Source organism: Lygodium microphyllum, chromosome 6, assembly GCF_053477565.2.
Source record: "Lygodium microphyllum isolate KBCC chromosome 6, Lygodium_microphyllum_v1.1.10, whole genome shotgun sequence".
Classification (NCBI taxonomy): Eukaryota; Viridiplantae; Streptophyta; class Polypodiopsida; order Schizaeales; family Lygodiaceae; genus Lygodium; species Lygodium microphyllum.
In genome coordinates, this window is record NC_141140.1 from 83,992,233 (window position 1) to 84,015,240 (window position 23,008).

Consider the following 23,008-nt stretch of genomic DNA (forward strand, 5'->3'; position numbering starts at 1 on the left):
CCAACCTTGTCCTTAGGCATTGGAATCACTGCAACACAGGCTTGAAACAGATGTGCAACCTGTTTCAGCATCATAGACATAAGGAGTGAGTGAGACTCACAAGATCGCAGCCAATCCACCACCACCATCAGGGGACTCTAGTGTAGCCCCTTGTGTACCCTTTGCCGATACCTTCTTGGTGATTTATTTTTCTTAGGACACAAGCTTCCCCTGATGATCCTCAAGAGTTTTAGATTTGTTGGAGTTCTCCCACCCACACATTAGCAGCCCGCCCCCATCACCCCCAAAAAAAGACACACATGCATGTACCCTTCTGGACTCCATGCAGGTGGCTCCTATGGGCACCCAAGTGAGCTTTACTTGAGTGGTACCCTTGGGAAATGGACGCTCTAGGTTGCAGTTCAGCTCATCTGAGGCAATGAAGGTGGCACTCACCACTAGTCCTCTCAACATCTGATCCTTGGTAGCATGGTTTGACAAAAGGATTGAAGGCCGGGGCTATTCCATACTCATGGATGCCACCGCCATCACTTTCTTCTTTTCAAGCCTCAATGAGTATTTCTCTCCCTATGGGTCTGATATTGATAGTGCATTTAGCCATGTCATCGGGAGAGAGAGCTTTGATGATGGGATCTTGGAGGATCCCCATTGATACCCATTGGTTGAAGTTATTGTCGCTATAGGATCCCTTGATGCCCTACCTCAAACAATTAGGATTCCTTCCATTAATGGAAGATTCACAGTTCAGTCGATTTCATACTCAGGCCCCCGTGGCCAGTGTTCCACCTGCAAGAGGATTGGCTACCTTGCAGCAGAATATCCCAGATGTAGACTTCCTCGCAAGACAAGGGAGGTGGTAGGCCTCAACCTCGGAGGTGGAGTGAGGCAATGCACTACAGATGGCACAATGCAAAGTGGAGGATGAGATGAGACCAGTGACAATGAGGGCACACTGGTGCTGGACAGAGATAGGGGTAGAGAGGGCGGGAGCAACAAAGACAAGTTGAGGGGTGATGGAGAGTGGTCAGAGATCTTAGACCGGCAGCCCAGGTGGTGCCATCGCAGCCATCTATAACCTTTGTAGACATTCTGCTGGTCCCCAAGTCATAAGCTAAAGGTGCATTACACTTTAAACCTTATTGGCTCATTAAATGGCCCAAAACTTAAAGGAACTTAGTGTGCTTTAGTGTCTCATAAGCAAACCCACACACGTTGGTTGGTCCCATCTCTGTAAAAAAGAGATGTGCTAGGTCACTTGCAGCCTTTTGCATCCACATCTTAGTCCTTCATCAGTCTACACCCTCCAGTGACTGCCATCTTCACTGACTGGCTGCTGCCCATAATCTCCAGCTGCTGTCATGACCATCTTCTGCTACCCCCTTGATCATTTGGAGGCTGTCTACATCTGCGTTTGGTTCCAACTGCTGATATCCTCATCCATTGCTCCATTTGCTTTAGATTGGAGTTGCCCAGCTTGTTTACCTCTGCTCATGTCACCATCAGTAGGAGAGGGTGCATATTATCAACTCGGCACTTCCTCATCGTGGCGTAGCTGCTACTTCACTCTTGTAGGCTGCAAATCAGACTGCCTTGACTGCCACATCATCACTCCAGCTGGCTGTTGCCACCAGCTGTGTTTTGAGTGTTACAGCACTTTTCAGCATCAGGATGATTTGGGTCTGTAACATGTCATTTTTGCATTTTCAGCACTTTTCCTGGCTAGCCTCTACTTTGATTGGTGGTTATTGCACTCAAGATCAATGTCTGGGGTAGTATTGTGCTCCCAATGAGGATACCGCATCCTCTCCCTCATCTTCATCCACTTTACTATATAGATGATGGAGTTTAGAGAATTTATAAGTAGCAGCTACCCCAACTACACACCTTTGCCTACAATCAACTCTTTGCTAGGAGTTGTGGATCGGTCAGATTTTGATGTTGAGGCTGGCCACCTCTCCACTCGAGAGGACACACCAAATTACAGGACACGTGGCTAACCCTCGTCTTCATCAAAGCCAGCCCCATTGTCAAACTTCATATAACTCTTTTGCTTTGAATGAACTGAAACCCTTCTATGTTGCTCCTCCTCTTGTGCAAGATCCGGTTGTAAGCTACCATGGAGACTGTGACTCGTGGTATGTCAATCTTTATAGAGGAGATTGTAAGGAAGATTCACATCTTTAGGTATACATGTTACATTACCATTTTCTTTGTTTGAGCATATTGTGGATGCTAATCAATTGCAATTCCCTCCTATCCCTTCCATATCTCATACTTATTTAGATTCTATTTCTTTTACTTTCAATAGCTTAGGATTAGATTCAACACTTGTATCATCCACATTAGGTTCAATTTCTCCAATGTCTAGTACAAATTAGATTAGGATCTTTTGTCTTAGCTCCTAGTTCATTTTCTTTTCAATTCCACATGTTAGCTATTCACAGGTGCATGCCACTCTACACCTTGGTACTTTGTTATTGGGAATGCCACCCATACACTTTGTACCCGCAAGTGAGCACAATTGTCTAACTGGGGATGGTTGTGTTGGGTATCTCTTGTTGAGCTAAACATGCATTGTAAACTTAATTAGCTCTTAATAACATCTCCCAAACTTAAAGTTACCAAACATTTATTATAAAGAAACGCTATCCTAGAGAGTGTTTGTGTCCCATAAGCCAAACCCTAATTTTGGGAGGACCAATCCATCTATAAATAGATAGGCTTCCCACTACTCAGTCTCAATCTTCTTTTTGTAGTTTTCAAGTGCCTTCTCTCCCTACTGTCCACACCCCATTCATGGAGGATATCTCAATTTGAGCCGTTTCCCCCTGTTGTCCATCATTAGTTACCAACTTGTTGCCTTTTGCTATTGTTGTATCATCCTGCTCAGTGCAAACCTTAGAAGGACTTATTCCATTGTCAACAAACTGAAATCTATTTTCTTCATAACCTATTCCAGAATCTTGCATGGATGTAGAAGCAAAAGGAGAAGGGTTAGAAGTAGAACTTGTGTACCTTGCCCTTGCATCTTGTAAGTGTTCCTCGTGTCGGATCCCAGCTCCCACCAGGCAGTCTTACCACTGTTTGGAAAACAGTATTCCCCCCTCCCGCCCCCCTCTCCTTGCCATCGACTCCCCACACATCCAAATGCTCCCTTCCCCTTGCAGCAACTTTCCTCCCCGGTAGCACAGCAACGTGATTGGTAGGTTCCCAATAGGGATGCGCAATGGAAACCGCTGGTCAGACGCCGGCGCATTCTGCGAGTGCCCCCCTAGTCAAACACCTTGTGCATCATCCTCTCTGAGGAACAACTCTTAGCCGTCCGCGCCATAGAGCTGGAGCTGAAAGAAACAACGATATTTGGTCAGGTCGTTGGACACTCCCTATCGAGGGCCCAGCTGTGGGACTGGCTTCACTCCATGTTGTGGATTGGCACATCACAGATCGTGGAGGTAGTCCTCATGGGCTGAGGGATCTTCATGGTTCGACTCACCTCTGTGGACGCAGCTCGTGAGTTAGTGGAGAGTTCGCCCTATGCCTCCACGAAGGGGGTCATCTACATGGTTCCCCGGTATAGCGGCTTCATTGTGGAGACATTTGTGCTCCACAACAGTTTTTTCAGACACCTAGTCATCTTACTTTTCCCCAGATTGGCGGTAGAGTACCCCCAATTAGTGGAGGACTTTGGACGGCTCTTTGGCACAGTTCTTCCTGCCTCCTTTGCAGATGCAGCGACAACAGCAGGAGTCCCAAAGGTACGGGTCGCCATGAAGGACACAAAGAATATACCAAAGTTCCTAGAGATTGAGGCAGGAGGTTGCTCCTTTAGGCAGCAGGTCATTGTGACTGGGCAACCAGGGCAGTGCCTGTGCTGCCACGACTTTGGGCATTAGGAAGCAGATTGTACGCGTTTCGGAGCCAAGACGGCTCCACTGATAGGCCCACAGGTGGACGCTGACAGCTTTACACGGGTCCAGAGACGACAAGGAGGGAGATGGTAGGGGGGGCCGCAACCACTCCTCAGACCCAACCTCACAGCAGGGAGCAGGAGGGCGGGCAACGCCTCCTCGGTAGAGCACTCTGTAAAACCCCCCCCCCCCCCCCCCCCCCCCCCAAGCAGGACCGCAGTCCCTCACATCCACCACCTGCACCACCGACTATCTCACCTGAGATCCTACAGTCCCCACACCCAACCCCCCACCTCCCATACCCCCCCTGACCCTGCCCCCCCCCAGCAGGACCGCAGTCCCTCACATCCACCACCTGCACCACCAACTATCTCGCCTGAGATCCGACAGCCCCCACACCCACACCCACCCCCCTTGACCCTGGCCCATAGCAGCGCCCCCCCCCCCCCCCCCCCCCCCAAAGCAGGATCGCAGTCCCTCACATCCACCACCTGCACCACCGACTATCTCACCTGAGATCCTACAGCCCCCACACCCACCCCCCCTGACCCTGGCCCATAGCAGCCCCCCCCCCCCCCCCCCCCCCCTTTCCAGGACCACCAGTCCCCCCACACCCGCCACGTACCTCCGACCATCCCACCATCCCCCCCCCACCCACCACCTCCCCTGCCGAGTACCCCCCCTGATCCGCACTTGGTTCAGGTGATCCCTCCCAGACCCACCCCCCCTCCTCCCATAGGAGGTGAGGAGCTACACTCGCGCTAGCAGTACTTCCCCTCCCACACAGCCACCAGCTCATCTACCCCTGTCGCTTGTCACACTTTCCCGAGACAGGCACAGTTGTTGCCATAGGAGTTTTTCTGTAGTGGTCCATGGTCCTACTTGAGAGTTGTGGAGCACGGAGAGTTTTCACTACCTCTTGAGGTGGGGATTTTCGTGGTTCGTAAGTCAAGGAGGGGTAAGGTCCATCTACTAGCACCACCGGATGGACCGAACTACGCTTTTTTCCTTCAGTCCTCTCGCTCAGAGGATTGGACGACGACATAGATAGAGGAGGAGCTGGAGAGTCAGGTGGTGGACCACACCTCCTAGTGGATGGCAGAGGAAGGACTAGCACTGTTTGCATGGCAGTGGCTTGGTTGCATGATGGACATTAACTGGTGGGCTGATGCCGAGGTTCCACACTTGAGCATTATCTTTCGAGCCCCTCCACAGTGGAGAGCTCCGCGGAATGTGATCAAGTGGCCCCTGGCATAGGCGGCCCGTTTCTACCAGTGTACAGAGTCATGACTCTCAGTATGGCTTATAGATGCATTGATAGTACCACTTGGAGCATTTATCACCCCTATGGTCCGACCGAGGGCCAGCATGGTGGACTGGAGTTCGTCATCCAGACCGGCGGCAAAGCTTACTTGTATGCCCCATAGTTTTTTCTCCTCATCGGCAGCCTCCACACCGAATAGATGCCTATTTAGTCAGTCACAGGTTTCTGCATGAGCTTAGACCTTGCATCTTGGAATGTGAATAGTCTCCACTATAGTGGGGCATGTGGTTCCGGGAAGTTGATTGTTCTGCAGGAACTGCAGCCTGCCCTTGCCGGACGGATCAACATCTTACTTCTACAGGAGCACAAGCTCACTCCCATCCAGGCCCAGCGGGTTGGGAAGGTACTCCTAGGTAGCTCGCACACTTACTGGGAGTACGCCATAGGTGCCCACAACAGGAGTGGAGGCGTATGCACCTCTATTGACCGGAGTCTCACCGCTTGTGTACGAGACCAAAGGACGATAGTGGCAAGGAGGGTTCTATGGATCAAATTGGATATTGGGGACTTGTGTCTTGGAGTCCTCAATTTCTTTGTCCCTACGGAGGTTAGGACACGCACCAGGTTCTGGGTGGAGATTGTGGATGGACTCCCAGAGGTAGACTCCTGGATCGTTAGAGGAGACTTCAATAACCTAGAGGCTTTGGAGAACCAGCAGGGCAGAGGCAGAAACTACCAGGGCATGGCAGGGGAGGAGTAAGAGGCATGGGAGGAGTAAGAGGCATGGGAGGTCTTTCTACTGGCAATTGGAGCACCCGATGCTTGGAGAGACCCTGCCTTCCACAGGAGAGAGAGGTTGCTGGACTTCTCTCGGGGATACAGGCGGCTAGGTGGAGTCCTGGTGGAATGGTTGGATAGGTTTTATGTGGGAGAGGGGTGTGGTTCTCATGGAGGCCAGATTGAGCAGTTGGCGGGCACCACACTGTCCGATCATTGCCCGGTTCTCCTAACACTTGATCCCCCAGTGTCTGCCCTAGACACACGATCCTGTTGGATCCCTGACTCGATCTATAGGAGGGAGGAGGTGACGAGACAGATAGAGCGGATTTAGACTAGGGAGTGGGGCAGGAGAGACCGGATCGCAGAGGAGGTGGCAGAGGCCCTAGCCGAGTTGAGCAAAATATGCCAAGCGGCAGCCCTACAGGCCAAGCAACAGTGCTGGGAGGAGGAGAGAGCACTCTGGCGGGACCTTGCAGCCACACAGAGATTATTACAAGAGGCAACAGGGGATCCCGCCCTCCACGCACAAGAGGTGGGCGCATGAGCAGCCATTGCTGGCCTAGAGAACAGGCGTTCAGAGTTCTCTTTCCGCACCTCAGTAGCCTTCTGGGTGCGGAAGGGGGACACGATGTGCAAGGAGTTCTTCTAGGTGCACCAGCCTTGCACCACAGGAGAGCAAATACGCAACCTTTGGAATCACTATGGGAGGACTCGTTCTAGCCCAGACGAGGTGATGGAGATTGCCACTAACTACTACATGCGCCTTTTCCAACAGGAGATAGCCTCAACTAGAGGACAACAATGTAGACAGTAGGTCTGGGATTACATCCCGTCCCTCGTCATAGAGGAGATGGGACGCTCCCTCCTAGCCCCCTTCACAGAGAAGGAACTAGAGGAGGCCTTCCATACACAAGATGGGCAAAAATGCCCGGGAGAGGACGGCCTCTCTAAGGCCTTCTTCACTACCTATTGGGAAGTGGTGAAGGACCCTCTATTGATGGCATTCCAGGAGATTTTCACTTCAGGACAGATGCCAAGGAGTCTTTCGGCATGCCTTATCAGTCTTCTCCCCAAAGGGGGAGACCGGTTGGAGCTTTCCTAGTGGAGACCAATTACCTTATTGTCAGTGGCCTATAAGGCATTGGCAAAGATGATTGGTAGTCGACTACGCCCCGTGCTTCCAGACATCATCCATGACGTACAGACAAGCTTTGTCTAGGATAGGAGCATCCTAGACAAAGTATTTACCTTCTTTGAGGCGAGAGAGTGGGCTTAGCACAGTGGGCAGAGATTGCTGGCCGTACTACTCTTGGATTTCGAGAAAGCTTATGATAGGGTGGACTGGGATTTCCTAGAGGGCACCATGGTGAGGTTGGGTTTCCCCCAGGTTTGGATCCGCGAGATCTCCGCACTTAACGATCAGCCACCAGTAGGGTCCTCATAGGTGGAAGGTGAGGGGAGGAGTTTCAGTTGGAGAGATAGGTCCGACAGGGCTACCCCCAGCCCCATACCTGTTCCTACTCTTTGCAGAGGCAATGTCTCACTTCCTTAGGTCACGTGTGAGCGGATTACGCGGCCTCCGATTTTCAATGAGAGAGGAGACTGAGTTATTAGACTCAGAGTATGCAGATGATATAGCACTCTACATAGAGGACGATGAGTTGATGCTGGAGAGAGTGAGTCTGGCTCTTGAGGTCTTCTGTTCTGCAGCGGGAGCAAAATCAACTGGCGAAAGTCGATTGGTTTCCTCACAAACCCATGGGCGACAGCTTGGAGGAAGGCACCAAGGCACTACTGCAAGGGCTGATGGGGAGGTGGCAATAGTCGCGAAGGCTGGACAGCCACGTGGAGGTAGACTGATGGCTGAAATTTGCACAGAAGGGTGAGAAACCTGCAAAAAGGGATAAGACTGAATGGCGGCAGCTTGTCTATTTATAGATGTTGAAGGGTGCCCCAAAGAATTAGAGTTTTTGTAGGACCACTGAAACTTTGTCCGGACCACTTCCCTTTTTAGGGTTTTTCATTAATTAAGTGTGTTTTGGGGCTGTTTTAGAATATTAATCAGCTGAAAATCGTGTTTTAGCTCAACAATATTATCGTACTTGCGTATCTAGGCTTTTCCATTTTGAGTTCTTCTATCAAGCATTATAATAAGATTGTTCAGTTATCTCTCCTTCTTAACAAGTATGCTAATCATTATCCGATTCTCTTTTACAGATCATAGCACTAATCTTACTATCTACGATATTGATGCTTCTAATTTAGGACTTTGCTTCAGTATTGAACATACTAATGATCTGTATTATAGCATGTTTATCTTGCATGTTCTTCCTTCATCCTAGATTTTGAGAATTCCATCCGTCCAAATCTGCTCAAGTCTGCACATCATGATATTAGTGGTATCAGAGTCAGCCAAAGGAGAGTTTTTAGTTGCCACTGGAGAACTTGCTCAGTTAGGAGGGAGCAAGAAAAAGGGTAATAGGCAATTTGCAGTTAGGCCATCCAAAGCCCTGATAAGTCCTCTGTTTCTCTCTGCTAGGAGCTATGGCATTATCATGCTAGAACAAATTATCTTCTCTGGCTAGGAACTTATACTAAAAATATCAATCTTTAGCTAATTCTGCTATCATAGTAGATGAAACTAATCCATCAGGCAAATGGGTGTTACCATCTGTTAAGCATGCAGAAGTTTATGGGGAACACTCTTTTTAAATTTCGACCTTCTTCCGTCTTTATTGAAGTCTCCTTCAGCCTGTTCCAATGGGTGACCATGGCTGTTGGACAGCCTCCATTCCTTGAGCACACTCAGCTTTATCTCTTACCTCATTTATCATTCACTATTCCAACTTTCAGTCATCATCTTCTTCATTTGTTCTTGTTTGAGTGTGTTAGTCATGTTCATACACTCTCTGTGGTTTCTCAGCAAAACCTACTGTATCCTCACACACTTTTCCAAAGTTTTTGCCATACCTGGTAGATACTCGTGCAAGTATTTAAAAAAAATCTAATACTACACCCATATGACGCAATGATGTCAGATCAATGACTGTCAGTCTTTAGAAGCTGCCCATGGCAAGACATGAATAAGCTGGGTCCCATACAAAAGAGGTGATTGTTCCAACAAAAGTTGCTTGTATTGACTGCCAATGAGCAACACATCGTAATTTATTGCACTCTTTGTGCTATAACTTGTGCTGAAGCCATTCCTCAGAAGAAAAAAATAATACTTTCTCAGAATATTTCTTTGGTGGGGAAACTGGAGGGGAGAGGCCACACTGCCAACAGCAGGCCCAATTTACGCAGATATACAGGCGCTTCTTTTTTGGAGTGTAAAACCACTGTTCATCATAACACCTATGCACATACTAATATACACACATGGGTGCACCTGCACAGCAGTGCAAAGTAGAAAGGAGGTGAGGGGCAGGTGACGAGAGCTGAACAGGAGCGGTGGACGTGGTGCACAGGTCTAATACAGCCCCTTGCTGGAAGTCAAGATCATGCTAGCTTGAAAAGAGACCAAGTTCAGCAAAGACTAGCCCTAAACAGGCTGTGCCAGGCTGGATTTGAGGTAGGAACAACCGCATGCAGTGTGTGCGCACATGCATGGGTGTGCACACACACACATACCTCACATGTGCAGGCACACACGTAGCGCACACAGATTTTGTACATATGTTCACATTGTGTAAAAGAAAACTGTAAAAAAGGAAAAGTTATTTTGTTAAATACCAATGTTAGTTTTGTATGTTGGCTTTCATATTTTTAAAGCCTGCAGATTTAAAGGGCTTTATGTGCCAGGCCGGATTTGAGGTAGGAACAACCACATGCAGTGTGTGCACACACGCACATACTCACACATGTGCAGGCACACATGCATGCACACAGATTTTGTACATATGTGCACATTATGTAAAATAACTGTAAAAAAGGAAAAGTTGTTTTGTTAAATACCAATGTTAATTTTGTATGTTGGCTTTCATATTTTTAAGGCCTACAGGTTTAAAGGGCTTTATGGTGGTTTATGCAGCTCCATAACATGCAATTATTTCTCTGGTGCTGCCCCCTCAATAGTGCCAGTGTAAGACATTTAAACTATTATCTTTACCTACTGCTGACATAAATAAAGAGTCAATTTTGCCTGCTCAAATGTTAGATAATTGGTCATTGTTATTACGTTCAAAAGTATGTACAAATTGGCCACAGAAGCCTCACCAAGCCGCCCCCCCCCCCCCCCCCCCCCCCCCCACCACACACACACACACACACACACACACAGAGTGAAGAAGATTGAATTAATAAATTAAAATATTTACAAAGGGCTTTTTGGCCAACCAAGCACACTCAAAACACATGGAACTAAAAATCTGTGTGTGTGTGTGCACGCGCACGTGTCTCCCTGTAATGGTTGCTGAAGTTAAAAGAATAATCAGATGTACAAGAGGTCGTCTGGCCAGCATGTGAAAGCCATATTCACCACTGGTTAAAACAAAACCAAAAATAGTCAATAGTGTGAAACTAGGAAAGATAAAACTTGTTGAAGCCCTTGAATAGTATCTATATCCTACACCATCATGGATGAGTAGGGATTGAACTTGTGCAAACAAGCTCTAACCATGGAGCAGCCACATCGCGGATGACACCCCTTGTTGATATCATAGAAGCCATTTTCCACAAAAAAGCCTCTAATGTGATCAATATGACCATGAATGCAAAAGGCAGAGTTGAAGATTAAAACATTTCTAATATGCTAGATGTGCCAAAGTCCAATCCAACACAAGAAATGAAGCAAAGATGTTGCAGCTGCAATGTGCCAATATGGGGTAATCTTCCCAAGACCCATGCACGATTAGTAATTTTTTGGGGTGTCACTGAAGTCCAAACCCTGGAAATAAAATCCCAACCTATCTAGCAACCAAGCATGAAACAAAAAGATGGGATGCAGTTTCTACACATAAAGTGCAAAATACACAATGGCCACTAGCAATCTTGCAGTAGGGAGGCCTCCAATAAGAACTCATGAGATAAAAACCTTTCCATGATATGAGATCTTTGACCTTCATAACTATAGCCATCTATCACCATGGTGTGTGAGGGTTAGAGATGCCTAGGATTTTTATTTGTTGGGGTGTAGATGACATAGAGAGATCTTAATGCCCACCTTGATAGAGAATACTTGCGAATTTCTTCATCATGGCTGCCATTGGAGAGCACCCAGCACCACCACCAATGTGCCCCCCCCAAACGATGACTACCCCTCCCTCAGCCATTGACAAGCTCAGATGACATATAGAGATCTTCATGCCCACCTAGATAGAGAGTACTCACAAATTTCTTCATCATGGCTGCCATTAGAGAGACCCACCTAACCCCCCCTCCCCCACTTTTCGATGATAACCACTTGTCCCGTAGCTATTGACAAGACATTTTTACAAGGAGTTATGTTGTCAAGAGCTACAACTTTATGCCAAGACAAGATGTCCACAATCTCTAAGGAGATGACCACGTTGCCCTCATGGCTTGTCAAATCCAAGCCATCATCTCTTGCCATAGGAAGCATCCACCTAGATACATGAGCTTGGATGACTGGGAGTAGTGGAGGCAACACCACCACAATAGACAGTGTGGTGTGATGGTAGCAACACTTTCTAGGAGTAGACTTTGTTAGATCTACTTGTTAGACTTCCTTCATCTACTTAGTAGAGTTGATGATTGAACTTTATTTAGCTATTGTTTCATGTTATTTATAAATCATGATGAGATCTCATTTGACTTGTGTTACATAATGAGGTCTCTGTGAGGGAGGACATGATTGAAGCTCAGCACAGAAAACCAGTAGACAGTAGAGAGTGAAGCACGACACCCAATGGAATAGACTGAAACAATGTAAACTGAAAGTACAAGGTACAACCCTTAAACCTTAGGGTTGTAGGGGGGTGTTCACACCCGAACACGGTAAGTGACCGTAAGTGTGTGTCATAAGCACATACGAAATAATACCATAAGTCTGGGGGAAAAAAACCTCTCCTATCGAGAGTAAAAAATGCCCCAGTGCCCTACTGATCACCGACACTCCGATGTGAGCGTAGGCGTGAGGCGTGAGTGAAATACCCAATAGAACCCCTTGGAGTGAAGAGTGATCAAGAGTACAAGGATCATCCGCCACCAAAGGAGATCAAATTTAAAGCATGGCGAAATGCTTCCAAATTTTCACGAGGAAGAGCTTTGGTGAAGATGTCTGCCATATTACTAGTGGTAGGACAATAGACAAGGCTAATATCACCTGCATGTAGCTTCTCTCTGACAAAGTGATAATGTATCTCAATGTGTTTCGTGTGTGCATGAAACACTGGGTTCCGTACCACTGCAATGGCACTTTGAGTGTCAATGAACAAAGGAGTAGGCTCCGTAACAGATACATCCAGATCAGCAAGCAAGCGTCTAATCCATACGCATTCAACTGTGGTAGTGAAAGCTACCTTGTATTCAGCTTCACATGACGATGTGGCAACAGTAGACTGTTTCTTGCTAAGCCAAGATATGCAAGACGAGCCAAGAAAGAAACAATTGCCACTAGTGGAGTGACTTGAATCTTAATCACTAGTCAATTGAGAATCATTGTAAGCATGTAACTGCAGTGGTCCCCCCTTGGTATAAAGCAATCCAAGAGATCTAGTATTTTGCAAGTAACGGAAGATACGCTTAATAGCTTGCCAATGTGATAGAATCCAATTTTGTTCCAATGGCTTTTTTCCCAAATGGCAAAGATACCAAATCCCATGTTTGATTCTTAGTGATAGAATCCAGACCATCTTTCATTGCTGCCATCCAATGCACACTCTGTTTTGCATCTTTAAAACATTCAGGCTCCTCATCATCAAGGGTGCTTGCTACCATAACAAACTCCATGGTATGTGCAGTATCATGCATATGAGCTTGCCTTCTAGTACGACCAGCCATGGGTGCATCCAGATGACTATCTTTCATAGTCTGTAAATACCATCTAGTCATTTGTCTTGCCTCTTGACTATGCATAAGCTCTTACTGAATTTCAGTTTCAGCACTTTGCTGAGTATTCAGATCAGTTAATGGCTGATTTTCTGCATTTTCCAAAGGAGTAGCTGGCTGAACATTGAGTTCACTTGCTGAAACTCCAGCTGAATCACCAAATGTAATGGGCAGCAGCCCTTCAAATACATCACGGGCAACCTGATATGTGTGTAAACCAGCCAGGGACAATTCTGATTTTTCATCAAATAGTACATCCCTATTGACAAACACCCTTTTTGAAACAAGATCATAGGGTCTGTAGCCTTTGCTTTCACTACTATATCCCATAAAAATGCATTTAACAGCCTTGTTATCCAACTTTTTCCTGCGTACCTTTGGAATATGTGCATATGCAAGGCACCCAAAGGTACGAAAGTGTCCAACAGAAGATTTCCGGTTGTTCCAAGCCTCAAAAGGTGTAATTTTCTTCAAAGCTTTGGTGGGACATTTGTTCAAAACATGGCAAGCACACATGACGGCTTCCATCCAGAAACTGTGAGGCAAGCTCTTTGCCTTCAGCATACATCTGGCCATCTCCATGAGTGATCGATTCTCTCTGTGCAACCCCATTCTGCTGTGGAGTATAAGCAGTAGTGTACTGATGGACAATGCCCTTCTGCTTCAAAAAGGAATTTAGCATAGAGGACATGTATTCCCCTCCTCGGTCTGAACGGAGAGTCTTAATTTTACAACCAGACTGGTTTTCAACAAGTGCAATAAAAGCCAAGAATGCATTATACACTTTTGACTTTTTGACCAAAGAGTAGACCCAGCAAAATCGAGTAAAGGCATCAATAAAAGTCACAAAATAGTAACATCCTCCCAATGACTTTGTTTGCATAGGCCCACATACATCTAAATGCACTAACTGCAACCTGGCTGTTGCTCGAAAAGCAAAATCACGGGGAAACGAAAAATGATGCATTTTCCCCAAAATACATCCTTCGCACAAGTGCTCAGGAAGTCTCTCCAGTAGAGGTAATCCATCTAGCATTTGCGTACGCTGTAAGAGCATTAAGCTGCCAAAGTTCACATGCCCCATCCTAGCATGCCATAACTCTGCCTGTATCATAGCAGAAGTAAGAGTGGATGTCAAATACGCTGACTGATCAATTGAAAGAGCATCCAACTCGAATAACCCATGACATAAAGTGCTTGTCAAGACCAAAGTCATGTGTTCTTTGTCTCTCACCATGCATCGGTCATCATCAAATGTGACATGCAATCCACAACGTGCCAAAGAAGAGATAGAGAGAAAATTCTTATTTATGCCTGGCACAAATAAAGCAACTTGTAGGCAGAGAATAGAGCCATCAATGGTTGTGAGCACAATCTCCCCAATACCTCTAATAGGGTATGATGCATTGTTGGCACACTGTATAAACTTGCCAACTGGAGCTGCATGAAGAGATGCAAATAAATCTCTGCGAGAGGTAATATGCCTAGAGGCACCACTGTCAAAAAACCAAGTGCATGTATCCTCAGTAGAGCTGAATACTTGATCTGCCCAAGAGGTGTCATAACTGCATGTGTAAAAACAATAGTCCCTACCTGCAACAAGGGACGCGGACTCAGTAGCAGTGGAAGGAGCATCAGAAACAGACATTCCTGACTCATTTTTCTTCTCTTTGGCAATGCACTTTCTGCACTCAGTGATATAGTGGCCTGGCTTCTTCCAATAATGGCATTTTCCCTTTTTGGGTTGCATGTCCCCTTTTTTTTTTGCCTGTGATATGCTAGAAGTCCCAGAACTCTGCGGAGCATTCTTCACTTGGCTGCCTTTTCCCTTCTGTCTAGCCATAAAAACGTGCTCAGAGGCTGTAGCATCTACACCACTAATCCTCCGTGTTTACTCCTCCTCTGGAAGCAAACTAACTAACTGAAGAAAAGTGATTGGCTTGCGCAGCAATCCTCATGGTGAGGTTTAAGGCCGTATGAAAAGCCAAGTACGAAGGAGGTAATGAGTTCAAAGTGGTAGATATCATCTGTGCATCCGAATAGTACTCATCAACATTCATGAGTTGCTCTTGCAAGTCCTAAATTTTGTTCAAGTGATCATGAATAGAATCACCTTCATCAATTTTCAATGTCTCTAGCTCTTTCTTTAAGAAAGAGATGCGAGTCTCATTCTTGCCTGCAAACATCTGCTCCTAAGTTAGCCAAGCTTCTCGTGAAGAAGTTGCTGAACGAATGTGGGGGATGATTGACCACTGAACTGCCAATGCAATCAGGGACAAAGCTTGTGCATTCCGTGTATCCCATGCTTTTTGAGCTGTTGTTCTTTGGGGAAGTGGCTGAAGTGGAGCAAGTTGAGGTGCCTGTGGTGCACGTCCTGCTTGAGGAGGAGTAGCTGGAGCCACAACTCCAGGTCGAGCTTCTTCTCCACTGATATAATCCCGAAGATTTTTGGCCACAAGTATATTCTTCATCATGAAGGACCAAAGTGAATAGTTATTTCCATCCAATTTGTCCTCCTTGGATACATAGGTGAAAACATCTCCTCCCTGATTTGCGGTGATTTTTCAATTACCAAAAATTGCAAAAGAGCAATGTCGAAGCAGGACTACACTGGAAATCTGAAAATTTTCAGAAATTGCAAGAAATAACTTTTTGCAATTAGTGTACAGAGGTGCACTCTGTCAAAACTGTCTGTTATGCATGCAATCCAACGTGCAATCAGTGCTCAACAACACTTTACCAGAAAAACCCCCAAAATTTCTTGCCTCGTGTTTGTCAAAAACAGTCTTTCAGTGATTGTAACTGTAGTGTATATGCCAATGTTCCCAGAAAACATAAAAGCCCAAAAAAAATTTGATGAATGTGTCCAGAAATTGCATTCAATGTGTCCTAGACACGTTTTTTAATGCTTTGCCAGTGGCGTAGGAACCCCTGCTTCCGGAAGTTGCAGGAAGTTAAAAAGTAGAAAAAAAAACCAGAAAAATATCAGGTCTGAGCTAACGACGATTGATAACTGGCGAGCTAGTTCTAGACGTCGGGCAACGAGCTGGAGCTGGTGCCACTGGCAGGAAGGGTGCTAGGCACGCGACGCGTTGCAGGGTAGGGGTGACTTTCTCCAGGCGTGAGGTGGTACAGGCGATCGTTAGAGCTGTGGACGGATGAAGCGACTGACGAGGCAGGGCAGGGGCACAGTTGACTAGCGAACAAGAGGTGTCAGGTGGGCGCGCCTGTGGCAGAGTCCAAGCGGATGGGTGCTGATCCAGGCGAGGTGATTGCTAACGGGACAACTGTCGATTGTTGACAAGTGCAGTGATTGACGTATGTTGGACGAGTGGGGGGGCAGATTGAACTGGCATGGCAGTTGGCGAATGGACCGCTTAGGGGCTGTGTTTGCCACAAACGCAGGCAGCTGAAGACTGTTGGGGCATTGGTCAAGCTGCTGCAGGTCGTGCTGAAAGAGCCAGAAGCTCCCAGAGGCTGAGCAGAACTAAGCCTCAATTGAACATAGTCAATGCTCTGATACCAAATGTGAGGAAGGACACAATCGAAGCTTAGCATAGAAAACTAGTAGATAGTAGAGAGTGAATCACGACACCCAATGGAATAGATTGAAAGAGTGTAAACTGAAAGTACAAGGTACAACCCTTAAACCTTAGGGTTGTAGGGGGGTGTTCACACCCGAATACGGTAAGTGCCCGTGTGTGTCATAAGCATATACGAAATAATACCATAAGTCTGGGGAAAAAAACCTCTCCTACCGAGAGTAAAAAGTGCCCCAGTGTCCTACTGATCACCAACACTCCGATATGAGCGTAGGCATAAGTGAGGCGTGAGCGAAATACCCAATAGTCTCGTAGGTCATTTCAGTCTTTTGTAGATGTTAATAACTTTCTTTTTTCTTTCCTCTCTCTTTGTCTCCCTCTTCATAAATGGCTTAATTGTATTTATAACTAGAAAAGTACAAAAGACAGGAGTAAACTAAATGGCCAGCAAAGGAATTGAAGAAACTATAGCATGCCAAGAGACCAAATTGTCCCTGATAAGAATGTTTGTTTACTACAATATACCAAATTGCCACCAGTGAAGAAGAAATCTCAATCAACCAATGTGACTTTGTACTCTAGAATGAGGATTAAAAATGAATACATTGCAAGTAGCCCAGCTATGTCAGCAACCCTAGAAATGCAGAAAGTGAATTAGAATCTTCATATGTGGTTGCACAGGATATGATAACTTAGGCTTTCCAAATATCCAATCACGGGGTTGCATAGTGTAAAGAAAAATACCCTAACACAGAAACATAAACAGAAACCGTACGACAAAGCACAGATTGATAAAAAGAACACAGTTAGGGTTAGGGTTAGAGTAACTCAGAGACAATGAACACAGTGAATAAATGAAATGATATGACTACTAATAATACGATGCTCATGCAGCAAACACACTATGCAGTGAATGAATACTGAACCTCGAACTCCTGTATCTCTAGGATCAGGGCAGGGGTAATGAGCTGGAGAGTGTGTCGTACTCCGAACGGATCCCGAATCGTAGCAAGGCAGCCTCCGGATGTCGAACACCAGCAAATGCAGCAGTGAGAAGCTAGATCTGATGCAGACAGCAGTGAGGAGAGAGAAAGACTAAAAACGGAGCCTGCAGGAGAGAGAGGCTGAAAACGTAGGCAGGACAGCTTGTAGGAGAGAGAAAGACTGAAAACGCAGGCAGGACAGCCTGCAGGAGAGAGAAAGACTAAAAACGACTGCAGACAGGTGAGAGAAAGATTGTAGCGGCTGCAGACAGGAGAGAGAAAATTGTCAGGGTGGCAGCTGGAGCCAGCAAACGCAGCCGTTTGCTGGCGTGGCAAGCTGTACGACAGCAGTGCAGATGAACAGCAGTCAGTCGCCAGGCAGAAACAACAGCAATCAGCGTGTGGAGGGCTGGAAACAGGCGCCAGCTGTAGGGAACAATGATGGACAGCAAGGGCTGAGATGTCCTCCGTGATCGGGGTGTGGCCAGCAAGCTGGTAACACCTGAAACTTGCAAAAACGAGATTATAAAAGAGTGGAGGGCTGGCTGCCAATTTATAGAAAATTAGGGTTCTAGATCCTCCCTTGCTTAACTTTCTCGATCCGCTCCCCGTTTTAGGGTTTTGGCTAAAATAAGCCTAAAATAAGCATGTTTTGGGGCTGTTTAAGTGGCTAAGCGCATTTCTTAGCACAACACATGGCAGTTCCATCCACATGACACCAAATCTCAAACAAAAGAGACCAGATTTCCTTGCCATTGGGCAAGAGATAAATTGATGATGATAGGTCTCCATACTAGTAATACCGAATAAACAGGAATCATTGATTATATTGCATCTAGACTGTGCAGAAGCAAGAGGGAGACTGCCCACCAACATTTTCCAAATAAATACTTTGTATTTGAAGGGGATTTTGTTGAGCCAATCCACTATCACCGTGGACTTTCACTACATAATGCCTTTGCAAAGACTCCAAATGGAATTACCTTTGCGTGTCAAAGAATCATGATTGTTAGTAAGCAAATGATATATCTGATTAACTGATGCATGCTCCAACTACAGCCATCCTTTAATTCTCCAATTTTTCCAGGGACTCTCTAGAAGTAGTTTGGGAAAGGATTGGTGAACACGCAAAGATGATGAAATAGTTTCCCAGAAGTCATGGTGTCCTCTGGGAACATGAAAGATCCTCGAACTGACCAGAAAGGTTTGTCATGCAGATAAAAGCACATCAGCAACAGAAATAGATCCCAGTTGTGCCATTCAATTTAACCTTGGTTTAGGTTGCTGCTTCCTTTCCCACGAAACAACATTTGAAACAGCCACAACAATTCAGCCTACACTTACCCTGCATAGAATTGGTTTGCAAACGATCATCACTTGGATGCCAATTAGACTTTTGAAGCACCATCTTTCATGAATGGAGCAAGTGAGCCAGTAACATAGAAGATTTGAGACTGATAGGCTGATCAGTGTTGAGAACATGCCAGCATGAGATTTGAATTCTGGTATTTCCATGCATGATACTCCTATTTTCAAGAAAGAATCGTGCTGTATAGGTCCAACCAATAACAGGAGATTATCATTTAGGCTAGTTTTCAGGTAGCTCAACACCTTGTGCATAGTTCTAGCATGAGCTTGGCAACAATTATACTCCCTGGTTTTGGAAACATATTATCTCAGCTTAAAGCACGTCTCTTGGTGTTCTGTGTTTTTTTCGCTCTATGTATTCTTGTTCTTTAGCTAGCAATTGTAATAGTCCACACTTGCTTCCACACCTTTGCATTGGACCCTCATCATCACATCTCTCAGCATTTTTTGACATTACCTCATGACACTCCTTGCACACCTCTCTCCTACAAGTAGCATCTCCTTCACAGACTGGCACTCACACCCAGTTGACTAGGTATCACCTCCACCCCACTTTAGCTCTAGTTGTAGCCTAAACCTGGCGGCATCTGGGTCTTGTCCCAGCGAGGGTAACCTGCAATGAGACCTAGTACAAGGGTGTAAGAGGAGGTGGTTGCCTTCCTCATGAGACAAATCCAAGGGCAAGAAATGATCGCTGTGAGGGAAAGTTTTTTTAATGGATAATATTTTATTTTTCATGGCTGTGTTTTAAGAGATGCTGAACAAGCATCTATATTCTTGCATTTAAAATCATTTTTATTGTCATGCTTCTCAGCAACTGACATGTGTGGCTAGATAGGGATTAGAAAGGAGGAGATATGATTCCTCGCAATAAGGGTTTCCCAAATATTCTAAACTTTTTGGATGAATTGTTTAAGGGAATGTTTTTGAAGTTGTGGATGTTTGGCTTCTTAAGAAGTTAGAACAACTTGGAATGATGAATTCATATTTTGAAGACCCTTTTTGACTCCATGTTGAATGGAGTAATCTGCTGAAAGAAAACTCTGGTTGTTATACTTACCAGCATTTTATTTTCATTTCAGTGTTAATCAATCAGGAAATTGCTTTACAAACTCTGATCCAAATGACAAGATAAAATGCAGCCAATCATATTTTGACTGCTCAGAATTTTTCCAGGATGTATTAAATGGTAAGGTTGAAACTTGACTTCTTCAAAGGAGCAGTTTGTGGTGATCAAGATTTAGACAATAGTGACTCCTACAAACCTAACACAACTAATTATTTGTATTCAATAATATCTGCTAATGATTCGGTTGGATGTGAAAGGGAGCTGTCCCAATTGTCCCCAAGGGCAAATACTGGAAGATCCTACAACATGTGTGTGCACAGTGAGTGCAGAAACAGGTGGTTGCCATCTTCTTGGCTTACTCTAAACTCATGAGCTCTCACATGGACAGTTGGTTACTATGTGGAAATGTCTGCATAACTTACATGGAATATTCATCTAAAGCTTTTGTAAATTTGGATCATATTGAAGGTGCCTCATCATCAAGCACAAACAGAAAACTCATTGGGTCCCTTGTTGGATTAGGAGGGTTCCTTCTCATATTTATATCTGGTTTAGGGTTCTTGTGGATCAGGAGTTCCAAAAGGAAGTTTTCATCATCGCAGTTTGTTGAACCTCTAGGTTTGTTTACTCAAGAAAATAACCAGTGAGTGCTATGGTTTACTACACTGGAAATTACAATGAAGCCATTTCATATTTCTGTCACAGACCTTTGGGAAGGGCCAGATGGAGTGCAACGGTTTAGCTTGCATGATCTTTCAAGAGCCACAGATAATTTTGATAGCACTCATGAGATTGGGCATGGTGGCTTTGGTAAAGTGTTTTATGGACTGGTGGATGGCAAGAAGGTAGCCATCAAGCGTGCACATTCTTCATCTATTCAAAGCAGCTCAGGGTTCCGCAATGAGGTCTTACTTTTAAGCCGGCTCCATCATCGAAATCTTGTGCGGCTTGTGGGCTTTTGTGAGGATGATGGAATCCAGGTTCCTACTTCAGTGCTGAAGTTTTCTCAGTCTTGTTCATTTCAGCACTTCTTTCCCTAGATACAAAACTCATATTTAATCACTTGGCCACTTCTTAAATGCTGTCTCATCTTAATTTTGAAGCATATGTATCTTTGAAAAACAAATGATGCATGATGTGCCTGTGTATGTGGGAGCTCATGCATTTTGCTTTTTGAATTCTTATGCAGGTCTCATCGTTTTGACACTTGTTAAGGGGTTTCATTTAGTGAGTGATTGGGATGTTTTGGTTCTAGTGAAGTGTGGATGTAATACTTTGCCTTCTCTAGTTTCTGAAGGTAAATGTTTTCAATGGGAAACACATTGGGTACCTACTCCGGAGTCCTGTCACCTCCATGTGGGAAGTACATCTGACCTTGGCCATTCTGTTAGATCACTAAGCATAAAGATCAGGTCATGGGTGGCCTTCTTGTCAAGGAAAGATCTCTTATTTTTTTTTCTCGAGAAAAGAAATTTCCATTAATAACATGTCAGGAAAAATGCCTGAAGTAAAATACAAACCAGAAAATAAGGCCTGTATAGGACTACATGTAAACAGCCAGTCCAGTGGGCTGTAATGCCGTTGGAAGAAGGTGCTGGAGTCCCAGTTACAAATAAAGCTCTGTCCTTACCCTGCAGTCTCTCTCATCTTCCATGTGGCAAGGCTCTTTGTGGTGCTATGGCAATAAGGTTTGCTAAAAGATTTGGTATAGTTTTCCTCTCTCTCCTACTCTTGGAGAATCAATCAGTCAAGAACAAAGTCATATGAGTGGGCCTGGAATGTGCCTATGCGGCCATGAAAAGCCCCCCACAAGGAGGAGTTCCCTTCTTGCATGAGCCTTGCAATATCCTCATATAGTAGTCTAGGAGATCAGCCTCCAAATCTAAATGTATATTTAATGTGTCTAGGGGGGTTTACACAGTAGATGAGATTTTTTTTCACCATCTCACACATGCACTACATGTTTACCCTTCTCCATTGTGTTAAGATAAAATAAGCATTACATGCTGAATTAGCCTCTTAAATAGCCCCAAAAATGCTTCATTAATTAAATCCCTAAATTGGTGTGTGGTTCGAGAGAGTTTTAAAACAGTGCACGGTACGAGGTCCCAAAACTTTCTATAAATAGGCCGGCTGCCCTCCATTCAATCTCAATCTCGTTTTTGCAAGTTTTAGGAGCTGTATATCCGCTGCCCACACGCCGTTCGTGGAGGACATTGTGGTTAGAGGTTCCCCTTGTTTGCTACCATCTGGCGCTTGATTCCAGCCTCCTTCGCTACCTTTTGGCTCTCGCCTGGTCCTCTAGAGCTATTTTTACTGCTGTTACCACTTGTTGGAGCTGTCGCCATCATCTACACCTTCTCATCACCTGTCAGACATTTGCATTTGCTGATTTTCTCTCTCCTCTAGCTGTTGCCTACACTTCGTGCACTATTGCCTTCAATCTTCACCAGCTTTTCTCTCTCCTTAGGTAACTGTGTTTTTAGTCTTTCTTTCTTCTCACTGTCCATCTGCATCAAGTTTAGCCTTTTGTGGCTTCATTTGCTGGTATTCGATTTTTAGAGGCTGGCTTTGCTGCGTTTTGGGATCTGTTAGGAGTACAACACATTCTCTTGCTCAACATCTCTGCCTCGGTCCTTGAGACACAAGAGTTCAGGATACAATTTCCATTCTTGCATTGTTTGTTTGCTGCATGAGCATTGTATGTTCTGTGTTCATTCATTCATTCAGATTCAATGTATTCATTGCCTCTGTGTTATCCTAACCCTAATTGTGTTCTTCTAAGTTTATGGTTTGTCGTATGCTTTAGTTTATGTCTCTGCATTAGGGTATTTCTTCACACTCTGGCAACAAGAATTTCATATACATTACCTTAGTTTCCCCTCTCATTGTTTATAGACATGATATTGCCAATGCACCATTATGATACAATCGGCTCTATCTTTGATTTAATGCAACCAATTTGCCTAGTGACCACCATGAGCTTGCCCAAAAAGCCACGCATTGGACCAAGTCTACATGACACCCTCCAAGCTAATGATGACACTTACATTTGTGATGTTGGGTCATTGATCAAGTTAGTATAG

The 23,008-nt window shown here is 45.3% G+C and overlaps 1 protein-coding gene across 5 annotated transcripts in view; it reads left to right on the top strand.

Moving 5' to 3' along the window:
* Positions 1 to 23,008, top strand: part of LOC148034747 (uncharacterized) — an 80,138-nt gene that overhangs the window by 45,192 nt on the left and 11,938 nt on the right. For 3 of the 5 annotated variants that reach the window (XM_087679715.1, XM_087679711.1, XM_087679712.1), the window contains 5 exons: positions 9,953 to 10,033; positions 19,936 to 20,042; positions 20,180 to 20,257; positions 20,391 to 20,540; positions 20,628 to 20,902. In XM_087679715.1, coding sequence (XP_087535841.1) covers positions 9,953 to 10,033; positions 19,936 to 20,042; positions 20,180 to 20,257; positions 20,391 to 20,540; positions 20,628 to 20,902 — 691 coding nt within the window. The remainder of the gene's footprint in view (positions 1 to 9,952; positions 10,034 to 19,935; positions 20,043 to 20,179; positions 20,258 to 20,390; positions 20,541 to 20,627; positions 20,903 to 23,008) is intronic. The other 2 variants (XM_087679714.1, XM_087679713.1) reach the window with 2 other exon arrangements.